Consider the following 19046-nt stretch of genomic DNA (forward strand, 5'->3'; position numbering starts at 1 on the left):
ATCACATGTCAATTCAATCAATTATTCGAGCAATTGGAATTGAGTTCGTGGGTTTAGAATCACCCGAACTATCTTCGTTCGAGTTAGGGGGTTTGAAGGATGTTAAAAGATCATTAAAAATAAAAATAATAAAAAAATCGCATTTAGGTAATTATTTTTTTCAAAACTTAACTATCTTCGTTCGAGTTAGGGGTTTGAAGGATGTTAAAAGATCATTAAAAATAAAAATAAAAATAATAAAAAAATCGCATTTAGGTAATTATTTTTTTCAAAACTTATATTTTGGTAAAAAGAAAAACTCATTAAATCGTTCAGCTATCTCCTATCTCCTCCCCTTCCGTCAAAATCAGCGACAAAGTGGAGTTATACACCAACTGTGATCCACTTATAGAGTGGACTCCAGGACTTCAATTAGGCCTTCAGTTACCAAAATCAGAATGAATTATATCAAAATACACAATCACAAATGTTTTAGATGTTGCTTTCTTCAAACCAGAGGGTCATCAGGTCTTTCCATCAAAAAATCCATCACATATTAGCCCAACCAAAGCTTGTCTTTAAGATGATAAACTAAGATTTTATGAGAGTTGGAGACGATGGGATGAAACTTTGAAGTGAGTTTTAAACTCACAGAGATCCAGTGGGAAGTGGAAATCAAAACCCAGAATACAGTAAGGGGTAAAACGGTAATATTACATGCATTTAACAGCCAAAAACTAACAGCATCCATTACCACCATTACGGTGGCCTAGTGGTGATTACTTGGTATGAAACACTTTACACTCCAAAATGTAGTTGACCCAGTTTCAAATCCCATTGGCTTCAACCTTGGGGTATCATGGCATTCCACCAAAAAAAAAAAAAAAGGAACTGAATTCAAGCATTGCGGTATTTTCATGCATGTTCAAAGACTCGAATTGAGAATCATAATAAAAGTTACCATCAAGCACAAATTAGCAAATTTAAATTAGAACCCAACCTAGTCATACTCGAGTTCATCAGGGGTAACTGGCCTCTTGAGTGGGATTATAGACTTCTTTTCTACATCCCGAGATAAAGCTTTCCTCATATCTACATATTTCAACAACAACAAAAAAAAACATTTAAAGAGCAATGAAGCAGAACACGCCAGGTGGATATGAGAAGGCTTACCTAACCCATCTTCTTCCCCAGAATAGTAACGTAACACACGTCTATAAATCACGTACTCAAGCTGCAACAAACAGGTTGAAATAATCAGAATACCCACTAATCTATGATACTAATATTAAGTTTTTGACTAAATTTACATCTTTGGTCCTCGAGTATAGCCATCTTTTTTCCCAAAAAGTTTTCTTTTGCAATTCTGGTCCTTATTTGAGGTTTTTGTTAAGTTTTTGGTCACCGTACTATGTTCCAAGTAAAATGACTGTTTTTGGTCCCCGGGTACAGATGATCTTTGCGATTCTGGTCCCAAAATATAGTCATTTTACTTGAAACAAGAACAAAAACCTCAAATAAGGACCAAATTTGCAAGAGAACTTTTTGGAGACAAAATTGAAAAAATCAGCTATATTCATGGACCAAAAATGTTACAAAAACCTCAAATAAAGGCCAAAAATGAAAAATCAGCTATACCCAGGTAACACAATTGTAATTTACTCAAAAAATATTGTTAGACGTTTAACTTTCAAGCATTACCTTTTCATACATCTTTATAGCTGGTGTATTTGATGCTCTTACAAACAGGTCCACAAAGTAGGCCTTGTCACTGCCAGAAAAGTATTTTCAAAAAAATATTTTTTTTTCATAAGACATTAACAGATAAATTAAAAAACATACCATAAAAACTTAGGATGATAATAAACTAATTTACACACAGTTATCAATATGCTCACTGTTATAATACAACTTAGTGTAAATTACAAGTTTCGTCCCTGTGGTTTGGTGTTTTTATGGATTAAGTCCAGTTTTTTTGTTTTGTAACGTTCATGGTCCCTACAAAGATTTTTTGTCACACTCCAGTCCCTGAGCAATCTACTTAATAATCCAGGCGTTAAATGCTAAAAATGACCATTTTACATTTTTACCCTCTTCATCTTACCATGTGACACATATATCTCCTGCAACTTCAAAACCATAGAAACATTTTGACAAACCTATTTCAAGGATTCAACAGAATCTGTGGGACCAATTGCTTTGAGATATAAACTGATTTGAGCTTTTACATTTTTTTTTTTTTTTTTTTGATTTAGTGTTGTTTTAATTTTAGATTTGATTGGGTTTAGGGTTTCATGAACATAAATATGAAGGGGGTGACAAATGAAGATGATAAGGGCATATTTGTCGTTTTACATGGAATTAAAATCCCAGCAATTAAGTTAAACGGCTAAGGAACAGAAAACGTGACAAATAAACTTTGCAAGGACAATTACGTAAAAAATTAAGAAGCTGGACTGCATTCATAAAAAGTACCTAACCACAGGGATGAAAAATGTAACTTATTCTAGACCTTATTGATGCTATATGTTTTAGTACACAAGACTCACTTTATTTGCACACTGATATATTACAACTTATTAATGTATAAGTTTTAGCACACAAGATACTCCTATTTTAACCTTAGTGGAGGGTACTTTATTCAAATGACTGATGATCAAACATCCCTATGTAGTAGTCAAATGTTGTGGTATTTCAATTTTTTTAGGTATCAGTCCTTAAGCTTAAAAAATTGATACACTTGAGAAGCAAGTAGATCAATATGTCAACAAATTGATGAGAAACTACAAACTCAGCAAAAAACAGCTACATAAAAGAGTTACAAATGTGGAAGCTTTGAAATGATGAAGAAAAGAATAAACATAAAGTTTATATGCTTAGGTGACCGTATTGCATCATTACTCTAATCTAGGATATATTTCCTAGATTAATTCACTCAAAATGTAACAAAGTAGATGCACATATACAGAGTATGTATTCAGATTAATAAGTAAGAATCAACTCACATCTTGTCACTTATGTCTTCTAGTAGGTTCATTAGTTTCTTAGCCAACTGCTGCCTGCGGAATTCTGGAGCTACTGTAACTGCTGTGACATGACCATGCCATGACTCACCTTGCCCTTCAACTTTACCCATAACTGCAGTAAAAGTAAACACCTTATATCCATATATAATGCAATTGAAATAGATGAAACATGTATATGGATAATGGATATCATCACGAAACCATAGTGAATGTGGCCAGAATTGATAAACACTTATTGTTTTCAATGAAACAAATAGGAGATAAATAGCATAATGAACTTTATGATATCTCAGTTACCGAGTTTAATAGATGAAACGAAACCCTAACCAGAAAAGGAATTCTAAATGAAACTCGATCTTTCTTTATAGAAGTTCCCCTGTAAATTAAAAAACTGGAAAAGTAGAAGGATGGAGAATTTACTGTATCCCATAACTCTGTTTCCTGGAGCTTCGGCGACATGGAAATAATCAGGCCAGCGTGCCAAGTAGGTCATATAGAATGACATGTTAAACTGTGCATTGATCAAAATCATATCCAGTGAGAATCGTAAAATAAACAGATAATATAATATATATACTTGAACCAATACTCCATTTCGCCTCGAATCAATTGAGCTTTCTCCTCTTTGATTTTACATGGAATGAGTGGTGGTCTGTTTTCCAATCGCTATCCCAAATCAGAGGAAGATAATTATAATACTTACAGTTTCTGTGAGATGATCGAGATTTACAGAAGAGAATCGTAGAAGATCATCGCAGCAAAATCTTCGAATTGTTGTCATCTCTCTCGCTCTCGCTGTCGCCCTCTCTCTTCTAGCGACGGTGGGTGAAATTGAACTGGTCGGCGGAATATAGATTTTGAGAACGTAAAACGCATTTAAGTAATATTCGAATTGTACTGTATATTAAAATTTTCCAGCCTTCAATTTAAGGAAGAAAAGAAAGAAAATGGATAAAAGAAAGGAAATGGATATAAGTGAAAGGAAAGTAAAAGAAATTGGTATTTTCGAGTTTCATTAAAGGAGGAAAGTGGAAGGAAATGGAGGGATCACTTTCCCTCTTAATTTTCCTTCCGATTTGGAAGGATTTGGAGAGAAAGAACAAAATATGTAACTTTCCTTCAATTTCTTTCTAACTCGGGAACACAAAAGATAAATTTCTTTTCCCTTACTTTTTTTCTTTTCTCTTCTTACTTTCTTTTCTTTTCTCTTCTTTTCTTTGCTACAACTCGGAAATGGGGTGTTAGTTATAATATATATTAAAATTCTCCACCTAAGTAAAATGGCCAAGGGATCGACAAAATTGGTCCCAAGTTATTTGTATATGGTCAATTTCTTTTTTTTTTTTTTTTTTTTTTCTTCAGGAGCCCTTTTAGATAATTTTTGAAATTGAAGTTGTATACATCTTCTTTGTCTTCTTTGTATTTGTACTTCACCGTCTTTGTAAGCTAATACATACCCCACCTCCCACTGCTTCCAATTACATACGGACAACACCTCAATACGATTTCTGCTTCTCACTTTTGCCACAACATCTCACCAACTCTGCTACCTCACAGACTTCTCCTTCTCCACATCTCACCGATGTCTTCCTCCCTAGGAACACTATCGAACCCAAAATCCAACCACCGGTTATCCACCCCACCCACCATCAGCCTATCATGGCTCTTCCATTGCTCACCGTCACACCTGCATAAGCCAGGTGACCCCTCAATCGTGTCTGGTTGATTCGTGTTCCTTTTAGGGATTTTCAAGAGGAACCGGGGTAAGCGACTCCTCCCCTGGTCTCTGCCGTTTATCGTCGACTCCCATATCAGGCCTTCGACCGGTGGCCTTCGTCACACTACTTTCTCCGTTCAGCGTATCCCCTCTCCACCGCCTCCTTCATCGCTACAAATGGTTGAAGTTTTCACCGCCGTACGTAACTTTTAAAACTAATCGGCTTTCGTTCTTGCTCTGGAAAGCCTTCGACGCTATCAGGTGCTTATTTCCATTTTATCTGTGTGTCTCAATCGATTCATGTATCTTTTTTTTAAACTCGACTCTAGCGACATTTTGACACATGATGTTAGCTGCTTAATTTTGTTGTACTTTTTTATCTAATACCTAATCAAAACTTTTTTGTCCGTTTATTTGACCTTCTAACATTGTCATCGGCAACTCTGTCTGGCAGCTGTCTCATCGTCGCCAACGCACGACAAGCCAAGAGTGGTTTTAGGTTTCCGGTTGGGCTGGGTGTACACTGATGAAAAGGATTGACACTGGTGTATATGATAGCGTTTGTGTTTCCTCTGATGTCTTGCCCTCCCAATCTTACACTTAAGTGCTTCCTGCTTTGTCATAAGATATTATCAAGGTTATACTTCGTTTGTTTTAGGGTTGATAAGAATGATTTCATCGATGTTTGCTTACAAATCATGTTTTATATTTGATTGATTTCATGTTTCTTTTTTCGGGTATCATCAACACCTAAGGTACTAAAAATAGTCAACTTTTTGGACAATTTTCTGGTATGTTTTATTACATTTGCATATGTTATGGATTTCTTGAAGAAGGGTATATATTTTTGTGTACGAAATATCTGTTTGTCAACAATGGAAACTAAGGTTTCATGTCAAAGATTTGATCCAGTCTCTTCCTCCACCACCACCGCTGTAATTTCCAGCTCTCGGTTGTCACCCGAAAGATCAGTGGTTGCTGATGGGTGCGTTTCAATACATGGCATCTCAACATGACAAGAGATCCAAGATGTAAGTGCTTTTATACTAATGATATTGAGTTTCTTTTATTAATTTTTATTATATGATTAAATCATTTCATCTTATGTTGTAGTCTATAGTGGTGACAAAGTTGCAGATTTTATGGACTTGATTAGCATCATTTTTTAAACAGACTATCAAATCAATTACCAAGTGAGCTTTTTTTTTAATCTATACTATGTTATATCAGAAATGGTAATCCAAACCATGATTGGAAGAACTAAAGAAATTTCTTTTTCATAGGTCTGGTGCCAGGTTAAGAGAAACTAATATTCGTTTTCAGAAACTAGACATTGACAAAAGCAAAAGGGCATTTTCGGAAAACCAAGTTTGAGTTCTCTTTGGAAAATATTTGTGCCAAAAGCTACTAAAGTCAAAATGACTAAGGTATTGGATTATATACGATGAGGGTGTTTTCGCCTTATAGTCAAAATTAGGTTAGTTTATTATTTTTTGATATCAAATTGAGGAAAAAATCTTCAAATTTCAAACGACAATGCTGAAAACTGTGTCATTCGGTACGTGCATTTTCCTATTTGGGTGTAATGATTTATGTATACAGAAGTTTTGTTTCTTCTGTAGAATAAACTGTTTGAATAAAAGTAAAATTTTAATTTCTAATATTCATTAATTGAGAGGGGGGAAAAAAGGTAAAGGGTTACTGTATTAACCTATTAAATCATATTTGTTTGACTGAACCATAAAATCAAATTTCCAAATTAATCGACAAGGAAATACCCATGTTTAAATTTTAGTTGTTTATATGAGTATTTTGTTTCCTTCTTTTTCAGGTTGAGCTAACAAAGGACAATATATCCGCATTTTCCCCGCTCAATACCACATCTGGTAGGTTTTTCAAAAATTTTCCTCTGTGTTACTTTCTAAATGTTATGTTGTAGTAGAAAAATAGTTTGATGGATCAATAGTCTTCATTTACACAATCAGAGGGTCAAAGAGGGTCTAACTGGAGGTGTATTAGATGCTTATGTTCATTTATGGGTATTTCGGACAAATATACCCCTGCTTCTTGGTTGTTGGTGTAATCATATTCATTGCAATTTCAGTTGATGTTACCCTTGGGATTTTATTTTGGGTCAACCTATTGTCGTATTTTATTATAGAATTTTTTGAAATAAAACAAAAAATAATAAGTTGTTTACCCAACCACCCGATGTCCTGATGTATACTTTATAATTAAAATAAAGTCCGTTAGACGGTATTGTCTTAGGTCTACAGTGAAAGTAGTCTTAATTGGTTGAACATTATTGTCTTAGCCGGAGGAACTGCACGATTACACCAGGATTAGCAAAAAAATTAGAAAAGCAATTACATTATCTTCTGCCTTCCTCTATATTTAATGCAATTTGTGTTATTGTGTCCAAATACAGTGATTTGTAACCCAAGGTTACTTTTTGAAAAGCTATTTTATTATGCTCTCTTTTCGTACATTTTTTAGAAAATTGTATATGATTATTTGTTGTTTTGCCTAAAACACCCTTGTGTTGTAGGCAAAAAAAATGACTCATACATTTAGAAAAAGAATTGCTCAACCAGAGGCAATGAATCGTGTTGATATGCTTACCTTCCTACCTGAGGTATTATATTGTGTAAAATAACCTTAAGGTGTGGATTTGAAAGTTGAAATAAAACCACATTTCTCACCACAAAGAAATGTTATATTTTGTTTGGTGAATATATTAACCATAGACTTTTGTTCTGTGGCTCAAACAAGCTTCAAGTCTTGAACTATATGTACATAGTTAGAATGGTAATAATGCTTTGTAAATTGGATAATACTTGCAACAATACAAATTCACTTTTTACCGAAGGCTTCCAAGCCCCGCAAAGCGAGGGCACTTATCTAGTTAAAAATTAAAAATAATAAATAATAAAAATTTGTTAAATACTATTGATTTTAACAACTGAGGTTGTCAAGATCGAGATATTTAGTATTGTTTTTGCATTTCCAAGATCAAAATCTTAAGATCCCACAAAATTAAATTTAACTTTAATTAATTTTAAAACATGAAAAATATTTCAAACATTCAATTTTAAGTTCAAAAGTTATAAAAACTTTCAAATATTAGTCATAAGTCACAACACAAAATTATAAACGATAAATTGATAAAGGGTAAAAGATATAAAACGGAAAAAAAAAAAAAAAAAAAAAACTCATTTGAAAAAAAAAATTAATGGAAGGTAGGATCTCATCGGATCCCGATCCTATTTGCGATTCTACCCTAAATACGATTTGTTTACGATTCAGCTCGTTTTTCATATTTAGAATCATAGCATCATAGGACCGTACGATCTTATGATCGGGATCACGATTTTGACAACCATAGTAGATTGCACTTCAGTAATTATATATATATATATATATATATATATATATATATATATATATATATATATATACACAAGTACCCATGAACAACACTTGCTTCCTGTTGGACCATTTCTAATTTTTTTTATCCATTTATGCAGTAATTTTTTTCTATATGGTCGATGTCTGGATTATTGTTTGTGTTACATGGTGTTTCCTTTGTCCACTGCTTTAACATGTGTTCACTTCTTCATCTATCTTCCTCATCTTCTCACCGCCTCGCACATCCAATTACCTTTCACCTAATCGATTCATCCTATTTTTCTTATTCCATCGTTCATGCTTCATGGAATCTCCCTCCTATAGCCACCACTTCGTCGGTTTTCTCTTCCGACTCCATAGCTCCCCACCTTCATATCTGCACCGCTTACTTCCTCCTCCAATTTCTCTTTTCAATATCGACACCAATGGAAGAACTCGCTTCAAAGCTTTGCATTTTGGCTTCTCCACTGCTCTGTGCTTTGCGGACGCATCACCACCCACAATATCCTGGCCATTCCCCATCATCTCCAACAGTCACCGCCAACTGTTGCTTTCTTTACTTAATGACAATGTCGAAACACGTGTTGAGATTACATCATCGAGTCGCTGCCTTCGTTTTCCAATTAGATTGTCGACCATCTTTAAAGGTCCTCCGTCACACTTTTGGGGTGATTTCTCAAGATTTATGGTTTTAGTTTTATTCCATCATATTGAAATTTAGGTTTTTAGAAACTCTAATGTGAAATTGAGTTATTTTGATTTGTTTTGTCACTTATCTTCGTTTCTTAAGCAATTGTCAAGAGCCTGTGCTACCAGGTTCTCTGAAATGGTGTCTTAAGGTTCGTTCCTTTTGTGATGTGTTACCAATATGTAAATTAGTTTTTTTGGTGGTTGTTCAATGGTAAAATCCAAACAACTTTAAGGTTATGTGGCTTTGGATACTCTTCTATTTTTTATGTACTTCATATATGTTCTATATTAGGTGAGTGAACTTATGATTATCCCGCTCCTTCTACTCGCCCGCCTACCATCTCTCTTCTGCTTCACGAATGTCACCAGTCGTACGTCTACAGCCGCATCGATCAATGGCGGAATCCGATAAGCCCAAGGTACACGGTCTGATGTGTGATTAGGTTTTTTTAAAACCTTTCCACCAATTTGTTGTCTATTCCATCAGGGGTCAAACAATTTCAAGGATAGTAATTTTTTTCCAATTGTATGTTTTTTTACATATGTTGTCATTGTTTTTTGTTGACACTGTCCAACTTCAAATGTATTGTGTTGATGCAGTATTCTGGTAAGCTATGTCGGAAGAAAAGGCTTCTGTTGTGGAGGAATTTCACATACCTAATCAATCATATGTATAGAAGGTGATATGCACATGCCCTTAATTCAGTCATAGCCAAGTGAATCCCATGTACAGATTGCACATGAAACCTTACGTTTCTTTTTTGTGTCAAATACGGGTTTTATGGGTTACGAGATGGGTTACAAGGATGAGGTCAGTTGATATTTTTCATTCAATTTTGGTTTTTTTTTTTTTTTACAGGTGCTAATAAGTTCAGTTCTCTAATGAGTTTCTTCCTGTACGTTTCCTCTTTCTACTATTTTTCACGTCTTTATTGATTAAATTGTATTCATCGGTATTAATTCGATTAACTGATTTAGTATCCCGAAGAACTTGAAGATGAAAAGTTCTCCCTACCATTTATGTTTTACAAATTACCAAAACTACCCTTTTGTAGAAACGGATTTCCATTAGTGTTTCCGCTTCCATCATCATGAACAGAAGACACATTCCCAACTTTTTTAGATTCTTGAATCTTGTGTGGTGTTTCTCGATTGTTCTTTTCTTTATTAACATTTCCCAAACTTAATAAAGTTTTCTTTTTTAATTGAAGTAGATAAACCCCATAAGTTGTAGAAGATGATCCTGCAACAACTTCAGAAAAAAGCTTTTTCATTGTAAAAATTAGCAACAATTTTAGTGGAATTACTCTTATTGTCATCAACATTCTTGGATTTAGAATTAATCTCCACCCCATTGTTTGTTTTTTTTTCACCTTTACATCTTAAAGAACTTCAACCCTGAATGAAAGAGTGGTGGGCTCAAGAATACTTATCTTGATAATATACTTGCCCCAGTTTTGAAGGTAAATCCTTTCAACTTGTGTTTTACTGTTCATTTGAAAAAAATTGTACAACTTTTACATTGTTTTGTTGTAAATTATAAGGCATTGATAGAAAAAAAAAAAAACAACTATTAATCCAGCTGAAGTTGGAGACATTGTTGTTGGATCAGTGTTGGGACCAAGCTCCCAACGAGCAAGTGAATGTAGGATGGTTGTTTTCCATGCTGACTTTCCTGGCTTCGGAAGGATCTGTTATAACATTTTCCCCCTCTTTGTTAATAATAATGATAAAAAAATCCATTTTGGACTGTTTTGAACATCTGTTGTGCTTTACTTGCATCAGGTGAAAACCATGGCAGACGCCCAAGATTGTTTTCTTCCAGTGGGAATCACATCAGAAAATAAGAACAAAAGGTGAAGCTCAAAGTAATAGAAAAAACGATTTTTTTCACTTTCGATTTCATTTATATGATTGAAATTGAATATCATGTTTGGTTCTTGAAAATTTAGCTCCAATAAGTATGTATTGTCATGCCTCTCTAATCTTATTTAGTTGTTTTATTAGTTATACTTTTCAATTTTTGTCTGTTTTTTAGTTTTTTTTTTATGGGTAAATAGCAAAAAAAACACTCAGTTTACACCAAAATTCTAATTTGACACTGTGTTTTACAGTTTGTTGAAATTCAGACCACTTGACCGGTCAATCAAGTTACATGCTGACGTGGAATTATGATGTGTCAGTTTTGATGATGTATCATGTTGACATTATATGATGACGTGTCAAAATTGAATTTTTTTCCACAAAAAACACTAAGTTTTCACTTTTTTCGATTTTGACACAAAGTTTACTATTTATTTCAATTTTGATACTATGTTTTTTTTGTTCCAAATCAAATCATTTATCAATTTTTGTTTAATTTTGACAATTTTCCATTTGAAACCGTATAAATATATTTTTTTTATTATATTTTAAATTATACATATATACTAGCCGTTACCCGCGCACAGCGGCGGGGACAAATAGCTTCTTTCAACGATAGTTTTTAAAGAAAAATGTTATGTTCCAAAAGAAAGTTCATGTCGTGGGTGAGAGGAAGGGCGGTAGTCGTGATAGTGGTTGGTTGAAGGCGGAAGGAGGCCGAGCGGCTGTAGTGGTGGTGGTTATACTATCTTGGTTACTGGTTATGGTTCTTCGAGAGAATGTGCGTATATTTCTTATTTTGAAGGGATTACGAAGATAGATATTATGAGATGGCTTATTACCAATGTGAGAGAAGAGATCCTCTATAAATTGTTGACATTGACCGCTTCAAATGGCTGAAGTGTTGAGATTGACGGGTTCAATTTGCAAATGATTTATTCTATTAATTTGATACGAGATTTTTAGGGGATAAAAGATAGGGTTAAAGTTTTATATTATTATATTATAAATGGGTTGTACTTCAAGCTTAATAGTTTGGACGTTTTAAAAAAATAATATTATTATATTCAATCTATTTATAGAAATAGTTAGATTTCTTTTATAAGTAGTAAAGATATATATATATATATATATATATATATATATATATATATATATATATATATATATATTGTTTAAAAACCATGTTTTTATTTAAATACAATGTATTTTTTTTCATTCAAGACATAATGTATAAATATGTATTACTTGTATCATGAGAATCAAACTAATCATAACAATTTCATGGGTTGCAAACTTGACATCCGGGTTTTGCTCGGTTATATGTTTCCATACTTTTTTAAAGTTGCGTATTTAATATAAAATATGGTTTTTATATAACTAATACATATTTATATATAAAATTATGGTTTGAATGTATATTAAAAATAAAAAATAAAAAAATAAAAAAACAAAAAAAAAAACCTTGTGTTTATACAGAACTATGGTTTTTAATTGGAAAAAACATTTATACGGTTTAAATGTGTTAAAAAAATATTTATACGGTTTCAAATAAAAAATTGTCAACATTGAACAAAATTGGAAAAAACGATGTTCGAGTTGGAACAAAAAAACAAAGTGTCAAAATTGAAAGAAAAATTAAACTTAGTGTCAAAATCGAAAAAAAAAATGAGAACTTATTGTTTTTTGTGGAAAGAAAAATCGATTTTGACACATCAGCATATCATGTCAACATGCCACATCATCAAAACTGACATGTCATCATGCCACATCAGCATGTAACTTGGTTGACCGATCAAGTGGTGAGAATTATAACAAACTGGAAAACAAAGTGTCAAATTTGAAAAAAAAAAAAAAAAAAACACACAATGTCAAATTAGAATTTTGGTATAAACTGAGTGTTTTTTTTTTCCTATTTACCATTTTTTTTTTATTTTTTTTTTTTATTTTTTATCTTGGTTTAATTATAAGTTTTGACTTATATAATCACCTCAACTGCAGGTGTGGGTTCTTACAGTTCATGTTAAAAATAGACCTTTGAAGAAAATTTTATGAATATATGGTTTGTTTATATAATCACCTCAATTCCATTATTTTTCGATTTGTAATTTGCGATCCTGAAGGTGGAATGTAAAAAGTTTCAATTGATTTGTTCAAATGAAAGGATTTTGATGTCTGGCTTCTTCAATTACACAACCTGAACTCATGCACTCTATTTCAATCTCCTTTGGAAGATTTGAACATGAGTCATTACCTTAGGAAAGACTACTTGGGCACTACCAGTGAAGAAAGGTAATATTCCGCTTATTGTCTCATATCTTACATTTGTTTTGGTTGTTATTAAAAACTACACTGCAATTTTATGGATACTTCATCATCGGGTAGAGGCTAAACTTTTTTATGGCTTTGTAGGGTATAATGATCCTGTTAAACCAAACCCCCCTCTGTTGCACAAGTGAGATTGTAGATCTGGGTTTGATTACTATATACGGATCATTGGATTGATTTCTGCATATGTTCATCCTAATGTAAGCTTTTAAAAGTTGGGTAAATGCAAAAAATAGCAACAGACTTTCATTTGTTTGTTTGTTATAGCATCTTACTTTAATTTCTCTCTATTACAACGTTACACTTTTATTTTTTTCTTATTAAAACAATGTACTTTGAAAACCCTACCTAATAATAACATTGTACTTTTCATATTTTTTCTTATTAAGACATTCAACTTCAAACACCTACCCAATGTTAGGTACAAATAAAATTAAGATGCTTTAATAAACTTGAACAAAGTCACAAAAAATCTCATTGGAGTTGTTTTGCTGCAGCATTTTCTAAACAGGGAATGTTTTTTTTGGGGATAAAAAACTTTATAAAAATAAAAGCCTCCAAGAGTATAAAAGTTTATTCGTTTATCTATATTCTTTGTTCCTTTCCTTTTGATAATATAAACCTCATATTGTAAACATTTTATATGTACTATTACACTAGGGTTAATGATCATTTCAATAAACAATGATCTTAAATGAGTCAATAGTATAACCATGTCTCCAATGGTATATATGTCAAAGATCAAGACTACACCAACATAAAGTGTCTCCAAAAGTTTAGATTATATGCATGGATGAAAATGAGGGTCTACATTTTATGTGGAATTCAAGTTTGTATTTAGTTGAAAAAGAAATGGTTTTCCGTTTGTGTTTTTTGTTTATTTCTTTTTGTGTTATTGCTTTGTTCATCTTGAACCTAGACAGGTTTTCTGGCGGATCCAACCCCACAAAGCGGGGCTCTTCCCTAGTTCAAATTAAAAGAAAAAATTGTTTTGAGTTTTGAAGTGCAAGTTATCTTTAAGATAAAACAAAATAAAAATAGTTTGTGGCTCGACTAATTATGTAAAAATGATATGAGTCATTCAAATAAGTATTTTGTTATATTTCATTAAAATAACTATTTTTACAACCTCTCAGAAGAAAAAAAAAATAATAACTCTTTATAATATATCACATTGTCTCTTGCCTATAGAGTTTGTTTACAAATTAATCGTGTTAAACTATTTTAAGATTGTAAAATTAATGTATTTAACTTTCAGTTTATTTTAATAGTTTGAAGACGTTAAAAAACAAGTAGTTTCTTTTTTGAATAGTGCAAACGTTTAGTCTATCTCTTCTTCTGCAGAGGTTTGTAGATGTTGTCCGCAAACTACAAACATTGTGTCTCTGAAGAAACAAGCATCATCTTAATGAATGTTTCGATAATTTTCAAATGTTTTTAGGTTTTATGACTTTTTAGCAATTTTATGTAATTTTAAATATTTAAAGTATTACAGCTACTTTTTGCTAAATATTTTTACATAAATAAAAATAACATATTCCATTTCATCCTTCAGCAACTCTACATTTTATTTTATCAAACACATCCCAATTGTATCACACACACCCCTAGTGTCCCTTTTCTTGTTATAATAATTTTGCTATGAGAAAAAATTTGAATTAATTTTAAAATTATACTTGTTTATATTTAATCAACTAAATACCACTAGAGTTGCCTAATTTAACAATCAAAGTTTCACATATGGCCCATTAAACTTTTCAGTTTGTCCTTAAAATAGTCATTACGAAATCTTTTTTGTATGAATGGTCTTAACATTGTAGACAAATGGTCCGCATGACTATTTTTGTTAACATAATTTGTTATGTGTTTGTGAAATGATGAAAATACCTTTTGTTTTTATTATTTTAATTCTTTATACAAAAAACAAAATATATACACACATTCAAGAGCACACACCTTGTAACATCCGGAATCCCGTGTACATCATTTTGATTATTTACTTTTGAGGTTTATAGAGCGACTCGACGAGTTGATGCTATGACTCGTCGAGTCGATTCGCGCGTGGTCACAAGGTTTTAGTGACCTACTCGACGAGTCCAAGAGACTACTCGTCGAGTAGGCGCTGGAATGAGAAACCCTAAATCCCCGGGTTTGGGACCTATATAAAGGCACTTATAGCCTCCTTGTGCAGACACTCTTCACAGAGAGAGACCCTAACCTGCCCCTTTCATCATATATATATATATATATATATATATATATATATATATATATATATATATATATATATATATATATATATATATATATATATATATATATAGAGAGAGAGAGAGAGAGAGAGAGAGACCATTTTGAGCATTCTTGTACATTTTGGAGGAAGGATTGGAGGAGCTTGGTGGATCCAACTGAGGAAAGGCTGTGGATATAGTATTCTTCTGTCATTAGCTTTTATTCAGAGGTAAAAAGCTCTCATCTTGGCCATACATTCGTTAGATCTCATTTTTGGGAGTTTTTTTGGCGTTTTCTTCCAATCACCTTGTGTCCTTGAGTTATTTGAGCATGGTTTGAGGTTAGAACCTCAGATCTGGACTAGATAAGGCCTTGAGAGTCCAAAGATTCGAGCTTTATTGAGCTAGAGGCAAGCTCATGTGCATTTAACCTTTCTTGGAGCATGTATTGGCATTATGGAGCAAATATGCCATGCATGATCGTAAAGATCGAAGCTTTACGTGACATTTAAGCCTAGGGAGTCTAGATCTAGTATTTGGAGTGATAGATCTACCCTAAAACATCTGAATGGGAGTATGGACTGGATGAACTTTCCGAGTCCATGAGCTGACTCGACGAGTCGCTTATGGTTTATTCCGATAAGTTTGAGCATGCTGTAACTCATCGAGTTAGCGGGTCAACTCGATGAGTAGAGTTGGTTTTCAGAAGGCCTCTGAGGAAACGAGGGGACTCGACAAGTCCTGCTAATGCATTTGTCGAGTTGGGTCACCATGGACTGTTGACTCAAGTTTGACTTCGGTTGACTTTTAGAGTCTTGACCAAATATGAGTAACTGAGATTATGGAGGGGTAAAATGGTCTTTTACCCTTACCAAGAGTTAAAAGGGGTTAATATGAATTTATTAGAATTGTGATCTAATTAGAGATAATCACCACACGCATTAGGCAGAGGCTAGATCGGTGATTCGTATACGAGGTGTATTAGCTTGCTTGCTTCGAGGCGAGTCTTCCCACTATACATTACCTAGAGTGGTATTTATGTGTGACCAGAGGGTCGTATGTGCTTACTTGAGTTATGCATTTTGTTGTGTAATATTTATGCTATATTATGTGATATTTAGACCAGACAGGAGGGTCCAACGAACTACGAGGCCGGATGGTCCTCACTTAGACCGGACTAGAGGGTCCAACGAGCCGTAGGACTGGAGGGTCCCACTAATTATTTATGCATGGTATTTTGGGGAACTCACTAAGCTTTATGCTTACCATGTTATGTGTTATGTGTTTCAGGTACTTCTGAGGATCGCGAGAAGGCACCGACATGATTGTACACACCTGTTCGAGATTATGTTAAGGATTCTATGAATTGACTTTTGTTGTGGATTTATGTTGACATTGAGACACTTACGATTTTCACCAAAAAATAATATATGAGTTTTATATGTTTTAAAAATGAAAATTTTTGTTGAAAATTTACGTCGTTACACACCTAATGCCACCACCTACCACCACCACCTACTACCACCGCCCACCACAACCTGCTGCAATCACTGTTCCAATAGATGTGACAACCGTCAATTTCCGGTCAAGTCAAAGTCAACCGAAGTCAACAAGTCAAAACGTTCGACTTATTTTGCCCGTGGGTACGTGGCGAGCCAAACCGATAAAACAATGTTGCATACTCATCGGGAGTGTGTAAGATCCTTAAACAAGGCTTAACAGAGTTTACGGACCTTGCGTGGCGAAGCCGGACACTCACAAATGCCACACACAAAACCTCTCTCAATCGTATTCACTCTATCTCTCTCTATTTAGAATCTCTCCCAAATCTCTCTCTGTATGAGAAATCTCTCCAAGAATGTCAAATCTCTCCGAAATCTCTCTAAGTATGTGAAATCTCTCCTAAAACTCTCTTTGTATGAGAAATCTCTCCACGTATGTCATATCTCTCCCAAATCTCTCTACGTATGTGAAATCTCTCCCAAAACTCTCTTTGTATGAGAAATCTCTCCAAAAATGTGAAATCTCTCCCAAATCTCTCTCTGTATGAGAAATCTCTCCAAGAATGTGAAATCTCTCCCAAAAATCTCTTTGTATGAGAAATCTCTCCAAGAATGTGAAATCTCTCCCAAATCCCTCTGTGTATGAGAAATCTCTCCAAGAATGTGAAATCACTCCTACATCTCTCTTTGTATGAGAAATCTCTCCAAGAATGTGAAATCTCTCCCAAATCTCTCCTCTCGGTTCCTTCTTCTTCGCACTCTCGGTCTCTCCTCTCGCACTCTCGGTCTCTTCTCTCCACCTCTTTGTCTGCACTTCTAGTCTCGGTTCCAAGCATCAGAGGCCGAGACCTCGGCCAGACTTCGGAAATGTGACACTTTTCACCCATTTTTGATATTTTTATCATTTTAAGCTCGTTTCTCGAGATTTTAACGCGGGATTTTCACCCAAACTCGTATTTTAACATAATAAACCCTAAATATTCATAATTAAATCATATTTTAATGAAAATCCTTATTTAAATAATAAAATCTAGTGGATAAATAATTAAGGTGGAGTGTTGACTTTACTTTACCTTATGACACAAGCAACCACTCTCATACCCACTCCATGTCACTATTCACTATCAGCCCATCCCTAGTCACTTCATAAGTCCTTTCTCATTATTTCCAGCCATTTCCCACGTTCTAAGAGATGGAACATCCATCCTCTCTCCTCACTTCTCTCATTTGCTCTCATTTCACCAAGGATCCAACTCCATTTTTCTCTCAAACTTTCTCTATCAAATTCGAGATTCAAGGCTGATTATCAAGCTTTCTCACACTCTTGGTAAGTATAATTCATCCTCTCTATGATTATTTCACTTCCTTCTACTCCAATCATAGATTGCTTAGACAAATTACATCATTTTGGTGTTAGATTCTCGAAAATCTTCAAGGCATCTTCAAGTGTTCTTGAGTTGAACACTTCCCTAATCCAACATTCATCCACTAAAATCACTTAAGGTGAGTTCATACCCCTACATTTTAATGTTTTCTCGAGTTTTTAGGTGGGGAATACAAGTTAAAACACTAAGAACATAACTAAACTTTTCTAACAGCCTTCATCAGAAAAGTTCAACTCCATTCACGGACTGTTTTGGGAAACTTAAACATTTTTGTTTTCAAAACTGTACAAGGTGCAAGTAGCTCAAGTTCTTAGCTTTAAAATGAATACTTGCACATCTCCATACGATTTTTCTACAATTTATGGTGATTTTTACAAAACTGCTTATCATTTCAAACACCAATCTGGACCAGTCTGTGATTATGGACTTTTTCACCCAAGTTGGAGGTCATTAAAAATCACGATAAAAATTATGAGTAAACTAGACACATTTTTCTAACTCTTAGAATTTACGGATTTAGGTTTCGACTTCGTATGATTTTTCTATGACTTTTCTAAAACAGCGCATAAAGGTTAAAGTTAGTTAACAACATATAAATTTCATAACAAATTGTATTATGTTGAGCAAAGTGTATAACAATAAGTTCTAAATATTGAATGTGTTTCCTTGTTAGTTTATCATCATAAACTGAAACTTAGTCATTAATGATAAGATTATTTATTCATTTAGAACACGAATATTAAGCTATAATAAGCATAGTTTAATGGATTCATAACACTAATGCATTTTCATAAAAGAGTTCTTATATATTACGAACGTTTTGGATAAACTATAATAGGTATAGTTTATGATTCATCACATAACACACTCGTACAAAAAGGGTACATTCATACAAAAAGTTTTCACACTCAAGCACA

At 33.5% G+C, this 19046-nt stretch overlaps 1 protein-coding gene and 1 long non-coding RNA gene across 20 annotated transcripts; one reads left to right on the forward strand and one right to left on the reverse strand.

Moving 5' to 3' along the window:
* Positions 1–679: 679 nt before the first annotated feature.
* Positions 680–3873, reverse strand: LOC145012283 (Acyl-CoA N-acyltransferases (NAT) superfamily protein). Of its 2 annotated transcripts, XM_078971077.1 has the most exons (7): positions 3709–3873; positions 3426–3516; positions 2985–3117; positions 1681–1750; positions 1153–1213; positions 980–1071; positions 680–827 (listed from the first exon to the last, which is right to left on the reverse strand). In XM_078971077.1, the coding sequence occupies exons 1-6, from the start codon at positions 3784–3786 to the stop codon at positions 980–982; spliced, it is 525 nt and encodes a 174-aa protein (XP_078827203.1). In that variant the 5' UTR covers positions 3787–3873; the 3' UTR covers positions 680–827. The 2 variants fall into 2 exon arrangements, with proteins under 2 accessions (XP_078827203.1, XP_078827202.1); XM_078971076.1 differs by having other exon boundaries at positions 680–1071; positions 3709–3872.
* A 583-nt stretch (positions 3874–4456) lies between these two features.
* LOC145008408 (uncharacterized) lies at positions 4457–13296 on the forward strand. Of its 18 annotated transcripts, XR_013663403.1 has the most exons (14): positions 4457–4983; positions 5177–5753; positions 5836–5915; positions 6006–6149; positions 6554–6608; positions 9113–9239; positions 9421–9500; positions 9680–9716; positions 10209–10283; positions 10403–10513; positions 10606–10676; positions 12685–12745; positions 12848–12975; positions 13096–13296. It is a non-coding gene; the product is annotated as an uncharacterized LOC145008408 (long non-coding RNA). The 18 variants fall into 18 exon arrangements; XR_013663401.1 differs by having other exon boundaries at positions 10403–10676; XR_013663400.1 differs by lacking the exon at positions 10403–10513 and having other exon boundaries at positions 4459–4983; positions 13096–13293.
* The last annotated feature ends 5750 nt before the right edge of the window (positions 13297–19046 follow it).

This window comes from Lactuca saligna, chromosome 8 (genome assembly GCF_052625555.1).
Source record: "Lactuca saligna cultivar CGN05327 chromosome 8, ASM5262555v1, whole genome shotgun sequence".
Taxonomy (NCBI): Eukaryota; Viridiplantae; Streptophyta; class Magnoliopsida; order Asterales; family Asteraceae; genus Lactuca; species Lactuca saligna.

Excerpts from the sequence above, each read along its gene's own strand:
- LOC145012283 (XM_078971077.1), bottom strand. The coding sequence starts at position 3,786 with ATGACAACAATTCGAAGATTTTGCTGCGATGATCTTCTACGATTCTCT. Across the intron at positions 3,517-3,708 it reads TCGATCATCTCACAGAAACT|TTTAACATGTCATTCTATAT; the intron begins GTAAGTATTATA and ends ATCAATGCACAG. Across the intron at positions 1,214-1,680 it reads CTATAAAGATGTATGAAAAG|CTTGAGTACGTGATTTATAG; the intron begins GTAATGCTTGAA and ends TGTTTGTTGCAG.